At 39.6% G+C, this 13,539-nt stretch overlaps 2 protein-coding genes across 6 annotated transcripts in view; one reads left to right on the top strand and one right to left on the bottom strand.

The window, feature by feature from the left end:
• Nucleotides 1-404: 404 nt before the first annotated feature.
• Nucleotides 405-6,290, top strand: LOC138137939 (uncharacterized). 2 transcript variants are annotated; one of them, XM_069057551.1, is made up of 8 exons: nt 405-1,122; nt 1,178-1,338; nt 1,394-1,530; nt 2,841-3,041; nt 3,235-3,569; nt 3,618-3,837; nt 4,373-5,859; nt 5,907-6,290. In XM_069057551.1, coding segments are annotated over exons 1-8 (2,826 nt in total). In that variant the 5' UTR covers nt 405-1,120; the 3' UTR covers nt 6,190-6,290. The 2 variants fall into 2 exon arrangements, with proteins under 2 accessions (XP_068913652.1, XP_068913651.1); XM_069057550.1 differs by having other exon boundaries at nt 3,232-3,569.
• LOC138137941 (glyoxylate reductase/hydroxypyruvate reductase-like) overlaps nt 6,083-13,539 on the bottom strand; it is a 31,167-nt gene continuing 23,710 nt past the window's right edge. For 2 of the 4 annotated variants that reach the window (XM_069057558.1, XM_069057555.1), the window contains 6 exons: nt 7,432-7,537; nt 7,266-7,387; nt 7,016-7,205; nt 6,800-6,963; nt 6,459-6,749; nt 6,083-6,396 (listed from right to left, as the gene is read on the bottom strand). In XM_069057558.1, coding sequence (XP_068913659.1) covers nt 6,278-6,396; nt 6,459-6,749; nt 6,800-6,963; nt 7,016-7,205; nt 7,266-7,387; nt 7,432-7,502 — 957 coding nt within the window. In that variant the 5' untranslated portion in view covers nt 7,503-7,537 and the 3' untranslated portion in view covers nt 6,083-6,277. Of the gene's footprint in view, nt 6,397-6,458; nt 6,750-6,799; nt 6,964-7,015; nt 7,206-7,265; nt 7,388-7,431; nt 7,538-7,790; nt 7,933-8,372; nt 8,407-13,539 lie in introns of those variants that run through there. The other 2 variants (XM_069057556.1, XM_069057557.1) reach the window with 2 other exon arrangements.

Here is a 13,539-nt window from a genome sequence, read left to right as displayed (position 1 = left end):
ATCATGTTCCAAAAATGTGACTAAATTTGGAGCATTAGTTGAATTATTTTGAAATTAATTTCAATGTTTCTTTCAAACGAAATTTGAGGCAGGATGAAATAAAATACATAACGACATTCGTCCGTGAACTCTTTTTACAGTACTCGTTTCGAGTTTCAAGACTCGGCTCCTTCGTCGCCTCGTTCTTAAACGTCTCACTCGTAAACTATGAGTTCGCGGACTTATAACGTTAATTACTATGTATTACAGTACTCGTTTCGAGTTTCAAGACTCGGCTCCTTCGTCGCCTCGTCCTTAAACGTCTCACTCGTACTGTAAACTATGAGTTCCCGGACTTATAACGTCCTATTAACCGTGTTTATGTTGGAAAAAGGGCAACGAGTGAAAAAAAATAAGCAAAAACGAAAACAAATTAAATCCGATTTAAAAGTCGAATCGGAAAAGTGAATTAAATAAATTCTACGTGTATACATTGGAGTTTATGGAGTTATTATCACTCTTTAATTTCGTCCGTCAACACAAACATCCTGACGTCCAACGTTTATTAACTTCCCAGTTCTGCCTGTTATTTAATTTGTTCGACGTTCCCAGCGTAACCTTCTCGACGCCCTTTCAGCGCTGGCAAAAACTCGAGACGCCACAGACCGCATATAAATAATTCAGAACCAGCTTAGGCTCAGCTTACTTGAAAAGATACCGTAAAAATGGTGGATGCGCCGGGCCACCTCGTCCTTCCCCTCGTCCACGGCCTATCCATTTCACTGTCGTATCGTTTTAATCCGTTTCCGACACCGCGGATTATCGCCGTTAAGCCCCGGCCAAGTTCCCAGTCCATCCCTGGCCATTAAAGAGCCCCCCTTCGTAATCGTCCCGACCGTTTACCATCCCCTAGGGCATTGAAACTTTGATAAAAGCAAAGCCCGAGCTTCGATCGAGCTTCCCGAATTGCGCGTAGCGATGCGCGGCACGAATCGCAAGCTCTGCCCGGCACCTCAATGTTTACAGACTTAATCGGTTTATTGCCGTATTTTATTGTTTTATCGACGCTCCGACGATGCCGTCGACGCTTCTAAACAACCTCTAACAAGTCGACGATGCGTAAACACCATTCCTCGACATAATGTGAGTATATATTTGTCGACGTCCTCTGATCGAACGGATCACGGTACGGTTTCAGGTTTTGGACGGTCCTAGCTCTGGCGACGGTGTTAGGGGGAGCGACTCCGTGTAAACGCACGGAATTCCGATGCAACGACGGCGGATGCATCGCCATAAACAAGCACTGCAACGGCCTCCAGGATTGCACCGACGGCACCGACGAACTGCCCGACTGCACTCGTGAGTGTTTGCTCCAAAACGGAAGAAAACAAAGAGGTAACGCTCTGTTGTCTAGCTTGCAATGCTACGTACACGGGGGAGATAGGACGCACCTACGAGATAGAGGTCAAAAGACCGACGGACGAGCAAATGCCCTTTCTGTGCCACCTGAATTTCACGGCGGGAGGCGGCATCCTAGGAGAGCTCGTTCAGGTACGTGCTTCCGAATCACATTCCTTTAATAATCCGTATCTGTTGTGAATCATTCTATTTTTTCGTGGATCTCGAAGAACTCTAACTAACGACAAACTTGCAAGATGCAAGATATATTTGTCCCAAAGCAACAAGTCTTGCCAAAGTTCGAGAGATATAAATGTTAGTTTACAGCATTTCCACTTAATAAAATTACCACGTTAAACTGTTGAAAACTGTCTCGTACGTCATACTTTAATATTAACATCGGGAACCGTGATGACACTTAAGTGAAATAATCGAGCATCGGAACTTTAGAAAACACAAATATAACTGACAGATATGACCTAATCTTTTTGACAATTGACAACTAAATTCCGTACTATGCCAGCGAATAAATTTCGAACCGCACATATGCTGTCATTTTGAAAATGAAATGTAGTCTAGGCTTTATTATCATAATTTCTGGCATATTAATTATTTTCTCAATACTTCAAAGTAACGTCAGATTAACTGAATCTAAACATGCCATCAGTATCTGGTTTTGTGTTGTCTATTGTTAGTCTTATTGGAACACAGATGGACTCTCGTGTCAAAAATAAATTACTCCCTAGAATTCGAACTTTTAAGGAAATAACGTTTTTCGTGCTGTGTGTAACTAGAATTTTCAAAAGTTATTTTGAATGCCTAAGGTTGGTTACTTTGAATTGAGAGATTAAATCCAAATAAATATGCCGCCAGTAACCAAAATTGATTGTGAAACGAAAAATCATCTATCACTTAGCGAGAAATTAGTCATTTGCAACTGTTACAATTAATTTCCTGTCTTACATTTTTGGGATATCTTTTGTTTGTCACCAGAAACCACATAGCCTCCAACCTAACCAAATTTATGGCAACCTAGTAACGAATATCCCTAAATCCTAGGGAGTAATTTATTTTTGACACGAGAGTATACGGAAGGTAGATTTTGAACAGGACGTAGTGTATCCTGATATTAAGTTAGTTATTATGATTATGAAACACGATTTGTTGTATTGTGTCAAAGTGACAACAATTGTGAAAAAATAGGTTATATTATGTAAAGAGTGTTTTACAACTAATGACAATGACATGAAATTGATGTCCAAAATTTATTCGCTGGCATAGTACGAATCGATCCAAGACTCAACTTTTGTTTTTCATGGCTAACTAACTGAGCTATCAAATTTTGTTGATCATACGGTTCTAGTCTGAGGGAAACGACAAACATTAATCGCTTTATTTTGGAAGAACCATCAACAAAATAAATAAACAGCGTAGAGCACAATTATAATAATCGATATGTTTAGCTGACATTCGAATCCTTTGCGGTGGGTACGTTCGAATCATTCACCACCGAGGGATGTCCCGACGGATTTATATCAATTAAAGAAGGAAACCGGCCTACTTCAGGTGGCAAGTGGTGCGGAAGCGCTTGGGGTTACACGGTATATTATAGCGAAACCTCTAGCGTTAATCTGACGTTGCGACTCGAACGATTTCCTCAACAGGTAAGTAGCAACAGTTTGATCGTAATCGTTTTCCTTGTCAGATGTCGATTAATTATCCTGTTAAGATGTGTCGTTAAATATGCATTGAGCGACGTCGTCAAGTAAAGGGTGTTGTCCGATCCTGGAGTGTTTGAAAAATTTGTCACCACAAGGATATTCGTAAAGTTTTGATCCATCTGAATGTTCGCAGCAGAGCTCCGGCTACACCTTCGAGTTCAAGCTATCGTACAAGTTCCTGAAGCTGAGCGATGCCCGTATCCGTTACGGCAACGCGACGCAACGCTCCTACCGCGGCAAGCTCAGTATCGGGACGTACTGTGACCGCCTGTTGGAAGGCTGCTCACGTCGCCCCTGTCGCATCCAATCCCCCAATTACCCGGGAATTTACCCCCGGAACGTCAGTTGTCATTACCGAGTGAGAGAACGGAACGTTCCGGCCGACAAACACGCCCTCATCGCTGTCAGACAGGCGAACTTCCACCACAAAGAGCACCTGCCCAAGTTCGACAACAGCGACAGGGTGCTAAGGTGAGTTGCGGATGGCGTCGAACCCAGGTCCTCACGACGACGTTCCAGGATATGGGATCAGTGTAACATGATGCAGGATTATATCGAGATTTTGGACGGTTGGGGACCGACGGCCACCACCCTGGCACATCTGTGCAGCGGGGAAACCGTCCCGGAAATTATCAGCAGCGGCCCGGAACTGCTAGTCAAGTTTCACACTTCCCCCTTCGGAAACCCCTTTCATCCACTGCCCCTGTCGTATCTGCCGGGGTTCGAGCTGGAAATCGAGGTAGGGTAGCGCGAATGTAAACAGTGTAGGACGTGAATGACACGTCGGGGGAGATATGGCGCCCATTATGCGAGCGCTTGATGGCTGACACGTGACCTGATTTTCTGCAGAAATAGGCTCCCTTCCAGTGGAAATTCGAATGACAATAATAAGAGAGGACCTTTCTTCTGCTTACAATAAAATCAATAAATTTTAATGAAAATTTTATTCTTCACTTACGTTTTTTTGTAAACTTCAGAAGAGTCTAGTTTAAGATTTATAGTTGGATTTTTATAGAAAAATGCAAAAAACACGTATTTAACACAAGAAACTCACTTTATCGTACAAAAAATATACGACAAAAACATAACCTCACTTGCTCAATCTTAGAACAATTTCCATCAAAATGACAGCTACAAAAATGCCGACGAATTTTCGATAATTATTCAAAAAATCGAGGTTTTGAACAGTTCGTCTTTACCAACTTTCAATCAAAACAAATTAGGTACTCGAGAATTTCAATATTTTTAAAATTCAGGATAAAAAAATGTTACAGGTTTTCTATGTGAACAAGGAGTCTCCCACATACATCGAGCACGGTAAAAAATGCGAGTTCCTCGTGACAACGTTCGACAACACTTCAGGCCTACTGGAAAGCCCTCTCCACTCGCTTCCGCCAAACACGACCTGCCATTACCATTTCCGAGGCCACCCCAAAGAAATAATCTGGATCAGTTTCATCAAATATCACGTGACCAACGAACGTCTAACGGACTTCAACACCGGTGAATGTGACGTCCAATTGCAAATCTGGGATGGAGACGTCAAGTCCCCGAACACGGTCCCGTTGATCGGTCAGTTCTGCAAAGACGACAAACCCAAGCTGTGCGACCACTCGCTGTTGAAGAACTCCTCGAGACTGACACGGCCTTGCGGCCTGTCCGAAAGTTACGTCTCTTCCGGTTCCGATCTGACGATAGCCCATTCGATTAGATACGGGAGCGTCCTGTATCCTGTCAGTTTCGTCCTCCGGTACGAATTCGTGGATCTGACGCAAGAGGGCGCGCAAGTGTCGCGAAACCCTTGCGATCGGATTTTCAAGGACGTTTCAGGCAGATTCTTCTCGCCGAAGATAACCTTCTTGTACGGAAGAGGTGGTCAGGAGGAGGTGAGCTGCGCTTACCACTTCGAGTCCGACGAACAACAGCGTCTCAAGGTGACCTTCCTGAAGGCAGCTTTCGGGGACAAGGAGTGCAGCTCCGTGTACAACCCGGAGATAGGACGGTGGGTGTGCGGGGTCAAGTCCTACGGCGACGGTTTGGCCAATTTGAAGATCTACGAGTATCCCTGGCCCGGTGTCGAAATCCTGAGGGATTGTCTCTGCAGCAATTTCTCCGAACCGCTGACTTTAATCACGAAAACGGCGAGAAAAGTCGTTGTGAAGTTCTCCGTAAGCAACATGAAAATCACAGAGGACTATAGGAATTACTTTTTCGAAGCAAATTACGAGTTTCTACCAACGCACGAGGGTAATTGTCTGAATCCTTGGAAAAGCCGCAGACTTAAAGGATCCAGCGGAGAGATCTCCGTCAGGAACAACGCCCAAACCTTGAAACAAAACGAACAGAGCTACCAACAGAACCAGTCGAACTCCTATTGTCTGCACCAGCCCTGGCTCATCGAACCCGAAGACTCCCTCAGCAACTTTATCTATCTGAAAATCAAAGGGGTCAACAAGAGGGACTCCAGACTGTGCCCCAGCAAGAACCGAATACTCGTGTATCCTGCCGGACGCACCGAAGACGTCCACATCATATGTCCCTACTACGAGAGCATCGAGGACGTCGTCGAAATGTTTTCGGAGGGTTGGAACCTGTTCTCTTACCGCAAGATACAAAACAAGAACTCTCGAAGCTTCATCATCGAGTTCTTACAAAGAGAGATCGGCAACTTTGCCGTCACTTGGATGGAAGTGTCTAAAAACCCGGCCCTTACACTACCTAGCACCATGCTAATGATCAACCCTCCCGACTGCCCCCACAGGTAACGTTTTACCCGACGTTTAACACTTTTTACAGAAGTTTTTGCAGTTGTCCCGAACTGGGGGCATGCATAAGTTCGGATTTGTGGTGCGACGGTCTGAGGCACTGTCCCTCCGGCAACGACGAACAGGAGTCCAACTGCTCGATTCACGCCGGGTTCCCCATATCATATCTGAACTCTGTGGCCCTGTGTGCTGTAGCTCTAGTAATAATAACTACAGTAATAATAATAATTTTCTATTTCTTCAAGCATTGGAGACGCGAACAAAAAAACGTTATTGTATCAGTAACTGAACATACCTTTCTAGAGTTTAAGAGTGGTTTGTGTTAATTAATGGGTTAAGAAGAGTTAATACTTCATCGACTGACAATATATCTGTTGTAATAAATGTAATATAAAGTTTTTATGGTGAATAAAATCAACAAACTGGAGTGAACATTTCTTCGCCGCCGAGGCCTCGTAAAATATTCTGCGCTGTCAGTTCAGCCATTGCGTTTCTCGTTTTCAAGGTGGCGCTGCCCAAATGAGGGATCAAGACTGCAAGTGGTAATTTTTTCATCTCGATTGAGTAGTGTTAACATTGAGAGGCCGGTACGTACCTGCATTGGGCAATTTGACAAGTTCGTTGTCCGGTGGCAGCGGTTCAGGAGTCATCACGTCCAGTCCCGCCCCGAAAATCTTCTTCTCTTTCAAAGCCCTGACCAAAGCATCCTGATCCACCACTTCGCCTCTGCTCACGTTAACAAAAACAGCAGAACTTTTCATTTTGGAAAAAATATCGTCATTAAACATGCCCCTCGTTTCCGTCGTTAACGGACACGAGACAATGACGAAGTCGCTGTCTTTGACCAGAGTGTCGAGAGAAACGAAATTCGCTCCAAGTTCTTGACCTGAAACGCCAACAAACAACCTCGTTTCGTCCCTCAACGACTCTTCCTACCTTCAGGTTTCTCGCGGTGGCCGGTGTAGAGAATTTTGTCCACTTGGAAAGCTTTCAATCTCTTCGCGATGGCCCGTCCTATACCTCCGAGTCCTACGATTCCGACGGTGGAGCCCACGATATCTTGTCCCAGCATCCAGGTTAAGCTGGGTGTCCACTCGTTCCTGGCAAAATGCAAATTCTTATTCCATCACGTCACCCGCGTTGCGGTCCTACCGCTCTATTTTTAAGCGTCCCTCGTGGAGTCTTCTAGCCACAGATAAAGCCAAAAGGACGGCAATCTCGGCGACTGCATCGTCCAACACACCCGGCGTATTGCCCAACTTGATTCCGCGTTTTTTCAATTCGGGAACGTCAATGTTGTTGACGCCCGCCGACATCGCTCCAACTGTTTTCATTTGGGCACCTGAAACGCGAGCAAAACAACAGATGCTGCGGGAAGACTTGACGAAATCAAAGTCTTTACCAGCCTTGTCTAAAATTTCTCCGTCGAGAGTTTCTTTAGTCGCCCAAAAAATCGCGTCGACTCCTGCCACTTTTTCCAAAATCGAGGATCTCTTCTCGTTTTCGACACGTACAAGCTCACATCTGAAATTTCGGTATTGAATGATTTCTTTTTTTGTAATACTCACTGTCGTCCTAATAAGTCAAAAGCGATTTGAGGAATCGACGGATTCGTCATGAGAATTTTAGGGCGGTTCATTGTTGCGAAGCGGCACCTGCACGACTGAGACTTATCTGTAAAATATTTGTTCAAGAAATATTATCAGATCGCCGACTTAAAAGCAATACGATTATTAACGCTTAGTGATTTGCTAAACTGTTGCATTAAAGCAAGCAAAGATCACCACGTAACTCGATGATAACCGACATGGCGATAAATCGTTTAAGCCTATGATAAGACAGTAAAAAAAATAACCTAATTCGTAATTTACAACGATGTGTTAACGAACATAAATAGTGTTAAATCAGAGTTCGTTTTTTTACTTACATTAGTGAAAGATATGTAATTAGATTAAATTCAAGGATGCGTTACTTGGAATAAAAACAAAAAAGGGGGCAGATTTATGCCGATTGTGCTATCTATTATTACAATTACATAAAATGTAGTGTTCTCTTCCGTTAAAAACCGATAAAATTGCAGCGGTGGCGCCATCTGATAATGCGGTGTTGATTTTCCTTCCGCACAATTCCAGTTTCCGTCGTCACCTTCACACCACACCAATCGCCATATTTCGAATTAATCTAGACCGTTAAAAGTTCAGCTACAATATTGGGCGAAGCGAACAATATTGATACAATCATTTCTGACGACCTGTACAAACAAACCAAATTTATTCCCAGACATGAATGAACTAACTCATGTTTAACGCATTAGCAGCAATTGGGTCACGGTATCTTTACGATCGCCGTTACAAGATTATATAGTCAATCTCACAATTTGTGGAGATAATATTTAAATTTGTAAACAATCTAGAGGTGCAATATTGAAAATAAGACGACAAAAAAGGTGGTAGGTATCGGTGTGATTCGTTTTCAATTGTTAAAAAGTATATTCGAAAATGACTGTTACCAGTACACTCGGGAATCATTTTTGAATTCAAAAACTCAAACATGAAACGTCAAAAGGAACGATTTCTCAAAAACGGCACATTGAGATTTTCGCAATCAATTGCAAGGAATGTGTCAATATCAAGAGTAATAAATTGAAGTTCGTTGCAATCCGTCGTTGAATGAGGAAATCATCATTCACCGAACCCGTCTTCTTGACACGATCTCATTTCACTCATTTTGATACTTGACATAGCAATTTTATTTGCGGGGGCTCATGCCTGCGTGGTTGACTAGCTAAACTTTTATACGAAGGAATTAAAATGACTTTGTCTTCTACCACGTTTTCAAAAAATGTAGGATCAAGAAGGACCGTGAAAAGCAAAAGATTTGGAAACTTATGGCTTAACGTGGATCATCTGACATGAACTAAATGAAATAACTATAGCCGTTTTAAACTAGATCAGTGCTGTCACTGCTGTCAGTGTCATTTTTAATATGTTGTTGCAGATTGTACACACAAATTAATAACCTGGGGGGCTTTATTTGAAGTCATTCGCATGTTTCTGATTTGCGCACACGCAACTTTGCGAATGACTTCAAATAAAGCCCCCCAGTATTTAGAGTAATAAGCAAATGCTGGTTACAAAAAAGTGTCAAACAAGAAATTGACGTTATGGTAAAAGAAAATTTATATTTCGAGAAACATCAAGAGCAAACAATAAAACGCAATCTTCAACATAGTTAAACTAAGTCATCCTCGGAAAGTGTCAAAAAAATTAATTAATTAATGTCAATTAATGTCATACAATATGATGATAGGTTATGATATTTACGACCGTTTTACAATGGAGCCTTTTCCATTGCGTCAAAGCATGATTTTGACAGTATTTCAACAGTTTCAGGAAAATCAAAAATTATTTTAGTTTATCAACAAGTATCGACATAGCTGTATAAAGATTTTTTACTCATATTATTGTAAACAATGCGCCAAGTACAGGCTCCTTCGGTGATTTTAGGACAACTATACCGTCTGTCCATTCTCAAATTCGAACATAGGCAATTAACATTGTATTGAACGTTTTTGCTGATTCCTGCTCGCCAATTGAACTTACAGGTAAGGTAATGGTATCAATAGAAAGACAAAATTATTGCGCTTCAAATGATACTAATAATAAGATTAAAGGTGCTATTTTTATTTTAAAATACTAATTTAAAACTTGGCGATTTTTAAATATGACATGCCATGATTTTCAAATTGGACAGCATTTGTCAAAAAATTTAGTAATTTGTTGAGTTAAGTCAGCGAATTTTGGTAAATTACTGTCAAAATTATTTACGGAAAAATGAATAGTTACGTCATACAGATTAAGACAAATTTCTCTTGAAGTAAGTTTAAAATCGCGGATACTGAATATCATAAGGAAGTACAAATATCATCCCTAAAAGACACAGTGTCATCAACAGATTTTTGCTGTTGATGAAGAAAGTAAGAGTGAAACCTGTTATGAAATACAGGAGCATGCTAATGATCGTCGCTTTCTGTCGACAATTTGCTTCGCAGACGAATCTACTTTTACACTAAATAACGAACCAAATGTTCAAAACACGCGATATTGGGCTCAAGAAAACCCTCGAGTAAATATTCCTACTAGAACTCGGTATCCTCAAAAAATTCATATCTGGGCTGGGATTTTTAATAACATTTGAAATAAAGGGAAATTTAAATTCAGCAAATTATTTAGATTTATTATTAACTAAGGTAGGAACTGCATTGTAATTTTTTCAAAGAATTTATAATAAAAACTGCTTAAATTGTTAATTACTTTAATATCATAATTTAATTCTTTAATACACATTATTGATGTATCGAAATAATGGCATAATATCTATAAACTGAATGCACAGTGTTAATTGCCTATGTTCGACTTTGAGAGTGGACACCCGGTATAACGTGTTGCTCCAAAAACTTGTACATTTTCTTGAAATATGGAAACTACCGGGTGATCAAGAAGGACTGTTTAAGTTGGCAATACAATTAAGAAAATTTTTATTTATAACACTGTAACTGGATATGTTTTGTTGGTTTATTTGACAAATATCTGAAATAGGTATAGCATTAACACCGACAAGCCACCAACAACCGGAAGTTACTCCTGTTATACGATTTAAAATACAATTCAGTGTTACCAACTTAAACAGTCCTTATTGATCACCCCGTATTATCCGTTCACGATTGTTTCAAATTCGGACTGTCTATGAAAATCTGACATTTTAGTTGGCAATATTGTGATTTGGCATAATAAATCTATTTTAGGTTATAATTGAATTACACTGAATCAATTAGGGAATTGACAACAAGACGAATATTTAATAACGAAACGTCATATGACAGGACCTGACGCCAATCTAACAAAAAAATATCGTGGCCTTCTGCGTGTTTAAAACAATCGTGAACGGCATATATTAGCATTTTGTCAATCTTTCAAGAGGTAGTAGACGGATTAATTTCTTTTATTTCCAACATGTCCAAGATTTTGTAATTAACCCTGTTTGATAAAAAAATTACAATATTAGTGAAAACGGATTCGACATATTTCGATAGTACCAGGTGATTTTAAATGAATGTAACTTTATTTCATAGGTTGGTAATATTATTGTTGGTTATTCTGCTTTTTAATGTGATAGTTGACATAAACATAGGCGTCCTCGCCTATTTGACACAATTTATTAATATATTATAATTCAGAATAAGTGGCATCTCGGTAGGCGTTGGAAATTCAAATTTACGTTGGCAGCAAGACCCTTGCTAATAATACCCTAGTTTCGATGCTGTTGGTAACCTTCGCTTTTAATTTGGCCTTGATATTATCATGGGAATCGTTTTGTGTTTATTTTCTTGTTATAAGTATTTGGAATTTCCTTGTTTCATTTATGAAAACTGTATTATTTGTCTGGGGGTTATCTCTGCTGTGGGTGAAAACCATGTCAAAATTATGTAACGTATAACCTCAGAATAAAATAATGACGGTTTCACATGTTTACTAAATTTTTTGACAGAACATAAAGCTCACTTTAGAGAATCAACGCCTACCGCGATGCCACTTATTCTGAATTATACTATACATAAAATGTCAAAATGACGTACGTACGCCAATGTGTTGATTAAGGTATCAAGTTCATCAAAATAATTTATGAAAAATGTTCCCAACTTAAGAAAAAAGTCACAATCATTTAAAATCACCCGGTATTTGTACAGTTATTATAAATGATTGTAGTCGAGGCAGGCCATGCCCATGTTATGAAATTTTTGTCGCTGTCACTGTCATTTTTTAGGTGAAAACTCCGGTGATGAGGATTTTATTATATTTTTAAAAATTAACGATTGAATCCAAAAATATTGAGTTGTTTTGCACCTAATTTAAATCCTGTGTGCGAACGGTGTGCACTCACTTATTCACATCATTTTGATGTTTTTTATATGGAGCGGCAACCATAAATTTTACATTCAGTTTTTACGCCTACTTGGACTACAATCATTTATAATAACCCTGTATTACTTCTACATTTTCTCTTTTTTTTTGCTCTCCCTTTCTTGCTTCTATCCCGTCATAGGGTTATTTAGTTATGTGAGATGCCTTAATTATGAATAATAACGTCAACATACGATGTAAAAAGCTTCTTGCTTTTCAAAAATGGGATTAAATGAATTCGCTTTTTAATTAATGTCTTCTCTTTTTTTTCTGGCCCTACCTAGGTATTTCTTTCATTATCCCTATGATCATTAATTGTGGCAGTACCATAAATTGTTAAAATAAAATTATGAAAGGTAAAAAATCCTTATTGTATGAATATTATTTATGCCGGACATTGATTCATCGGCTACAATATACGTTCCGCCTTGAACTTATCCATGTCTTGATGTAAATCAAATGAAACCTAAAAGTGAGTTTGCTAATCGCTTTGCGACTACTGTCCAATCTCCCCATCCATTGATTTACTCGTTGGTCATTGGCGTCAACCTGCATTTTTTCCTAATTGTCATATGTATTTACCAACCCGAACATATTGCACGGCCTTACTCAGTCATTGAATTTATTTCGCACGATCCGAGGTTAACGTTATTTTTGTAAAAAATTAACACCTTAAATCGACCGGATCGAGGTGGAATCATCTTTGCCTACAGGTGCGCCAAATTCTGAAGAACCAACACCCGCAAAAACCGTACACTCTGATCGACGATTAGGTCACTCAGAAACAGGACGTATCGTTATCGAAAAAGTAAAAATTCTTCCATAACGCACTGTGCAATAATAAATAGTACGTACAAGCGTTGATCTTCCAAACAAGTCTAAAATATTCGCTGATTTTTATTCTCTCTGTTTTCACTTTATTATCTGAATTGCACCGGAGATAACTGGTACAGGTTTATCTGGACATAAAAAATTTGCTTAAAATGCAAATGTATTTATCGTCATCTTTTTACATAATATATTTGCATTTGTTAATGAAGATGTACTTAATTGTACCCTGTTGTGTTATCTCGTGGACAGATCATATTGTTTCAGTTAGGCAAATTTAAGTTATTAGCATAAAAGCCACGTGACATTTAATAATTTTACGTATATAGTCGTTTTCAACGACATCCGTGCTGTCAGTGTCATTTTTAATATGTTGGTGCAGATTGTACTGACAAATTCATAACCAGTATTCAGTGTATAGGAAAATCCTAGTTAAAAAAATGTCAAACAAGAAATTGAGGTTATGGTAAAAGAAAAATATATTTCGTGAAACATCAACAACAAACGATAAAACTCAATCTTCAACATGGTGTAAAACATGGTTAAACGAAGTCATCCTCGGAATCCGAATCAGACTACATTTTTTGTCGGAAATGATAAATAATTATTTCAATTTGTCAATTTGCCGCGTCAAGGTAAATTGCCAAATTAGGAAATTCAAAATTACTAAACTGAAAAAACAAGTGATGCCAACATGCTGTCATACTGACAGCACGGATGTCATTGAAAACGACTATATACTATATGTAGTTGGCAAGCCCGACCCTATATACTCTATGTATTTTTGTACGTACTGTCGCGAGCAAAAAATTCTGGTCTTCAATGTCATTTTAAAATTTGGTTAGATTGTCACAAATTAAAAAATTTCCCTGCCTGATTATGCCCACG

This window comes from Tenebrio molitor, chromosome 9, assembly GCF_963966145.1.
Source record: "Tenebrio molitor chromosome 9, icTenMoli1.1, whole genome shotgun sequence".
NCBI classification, from domain to species: domain Eukaryota; kingdom Metazoa; phylum Arthropoda; class Insecta; order Coleoptera; family Tenebrionidae; genus Tenebrio; species Tenebrio molitor.
This window is presented reverse-complemented; position numbering and strand designations above follow the sequence as displayed.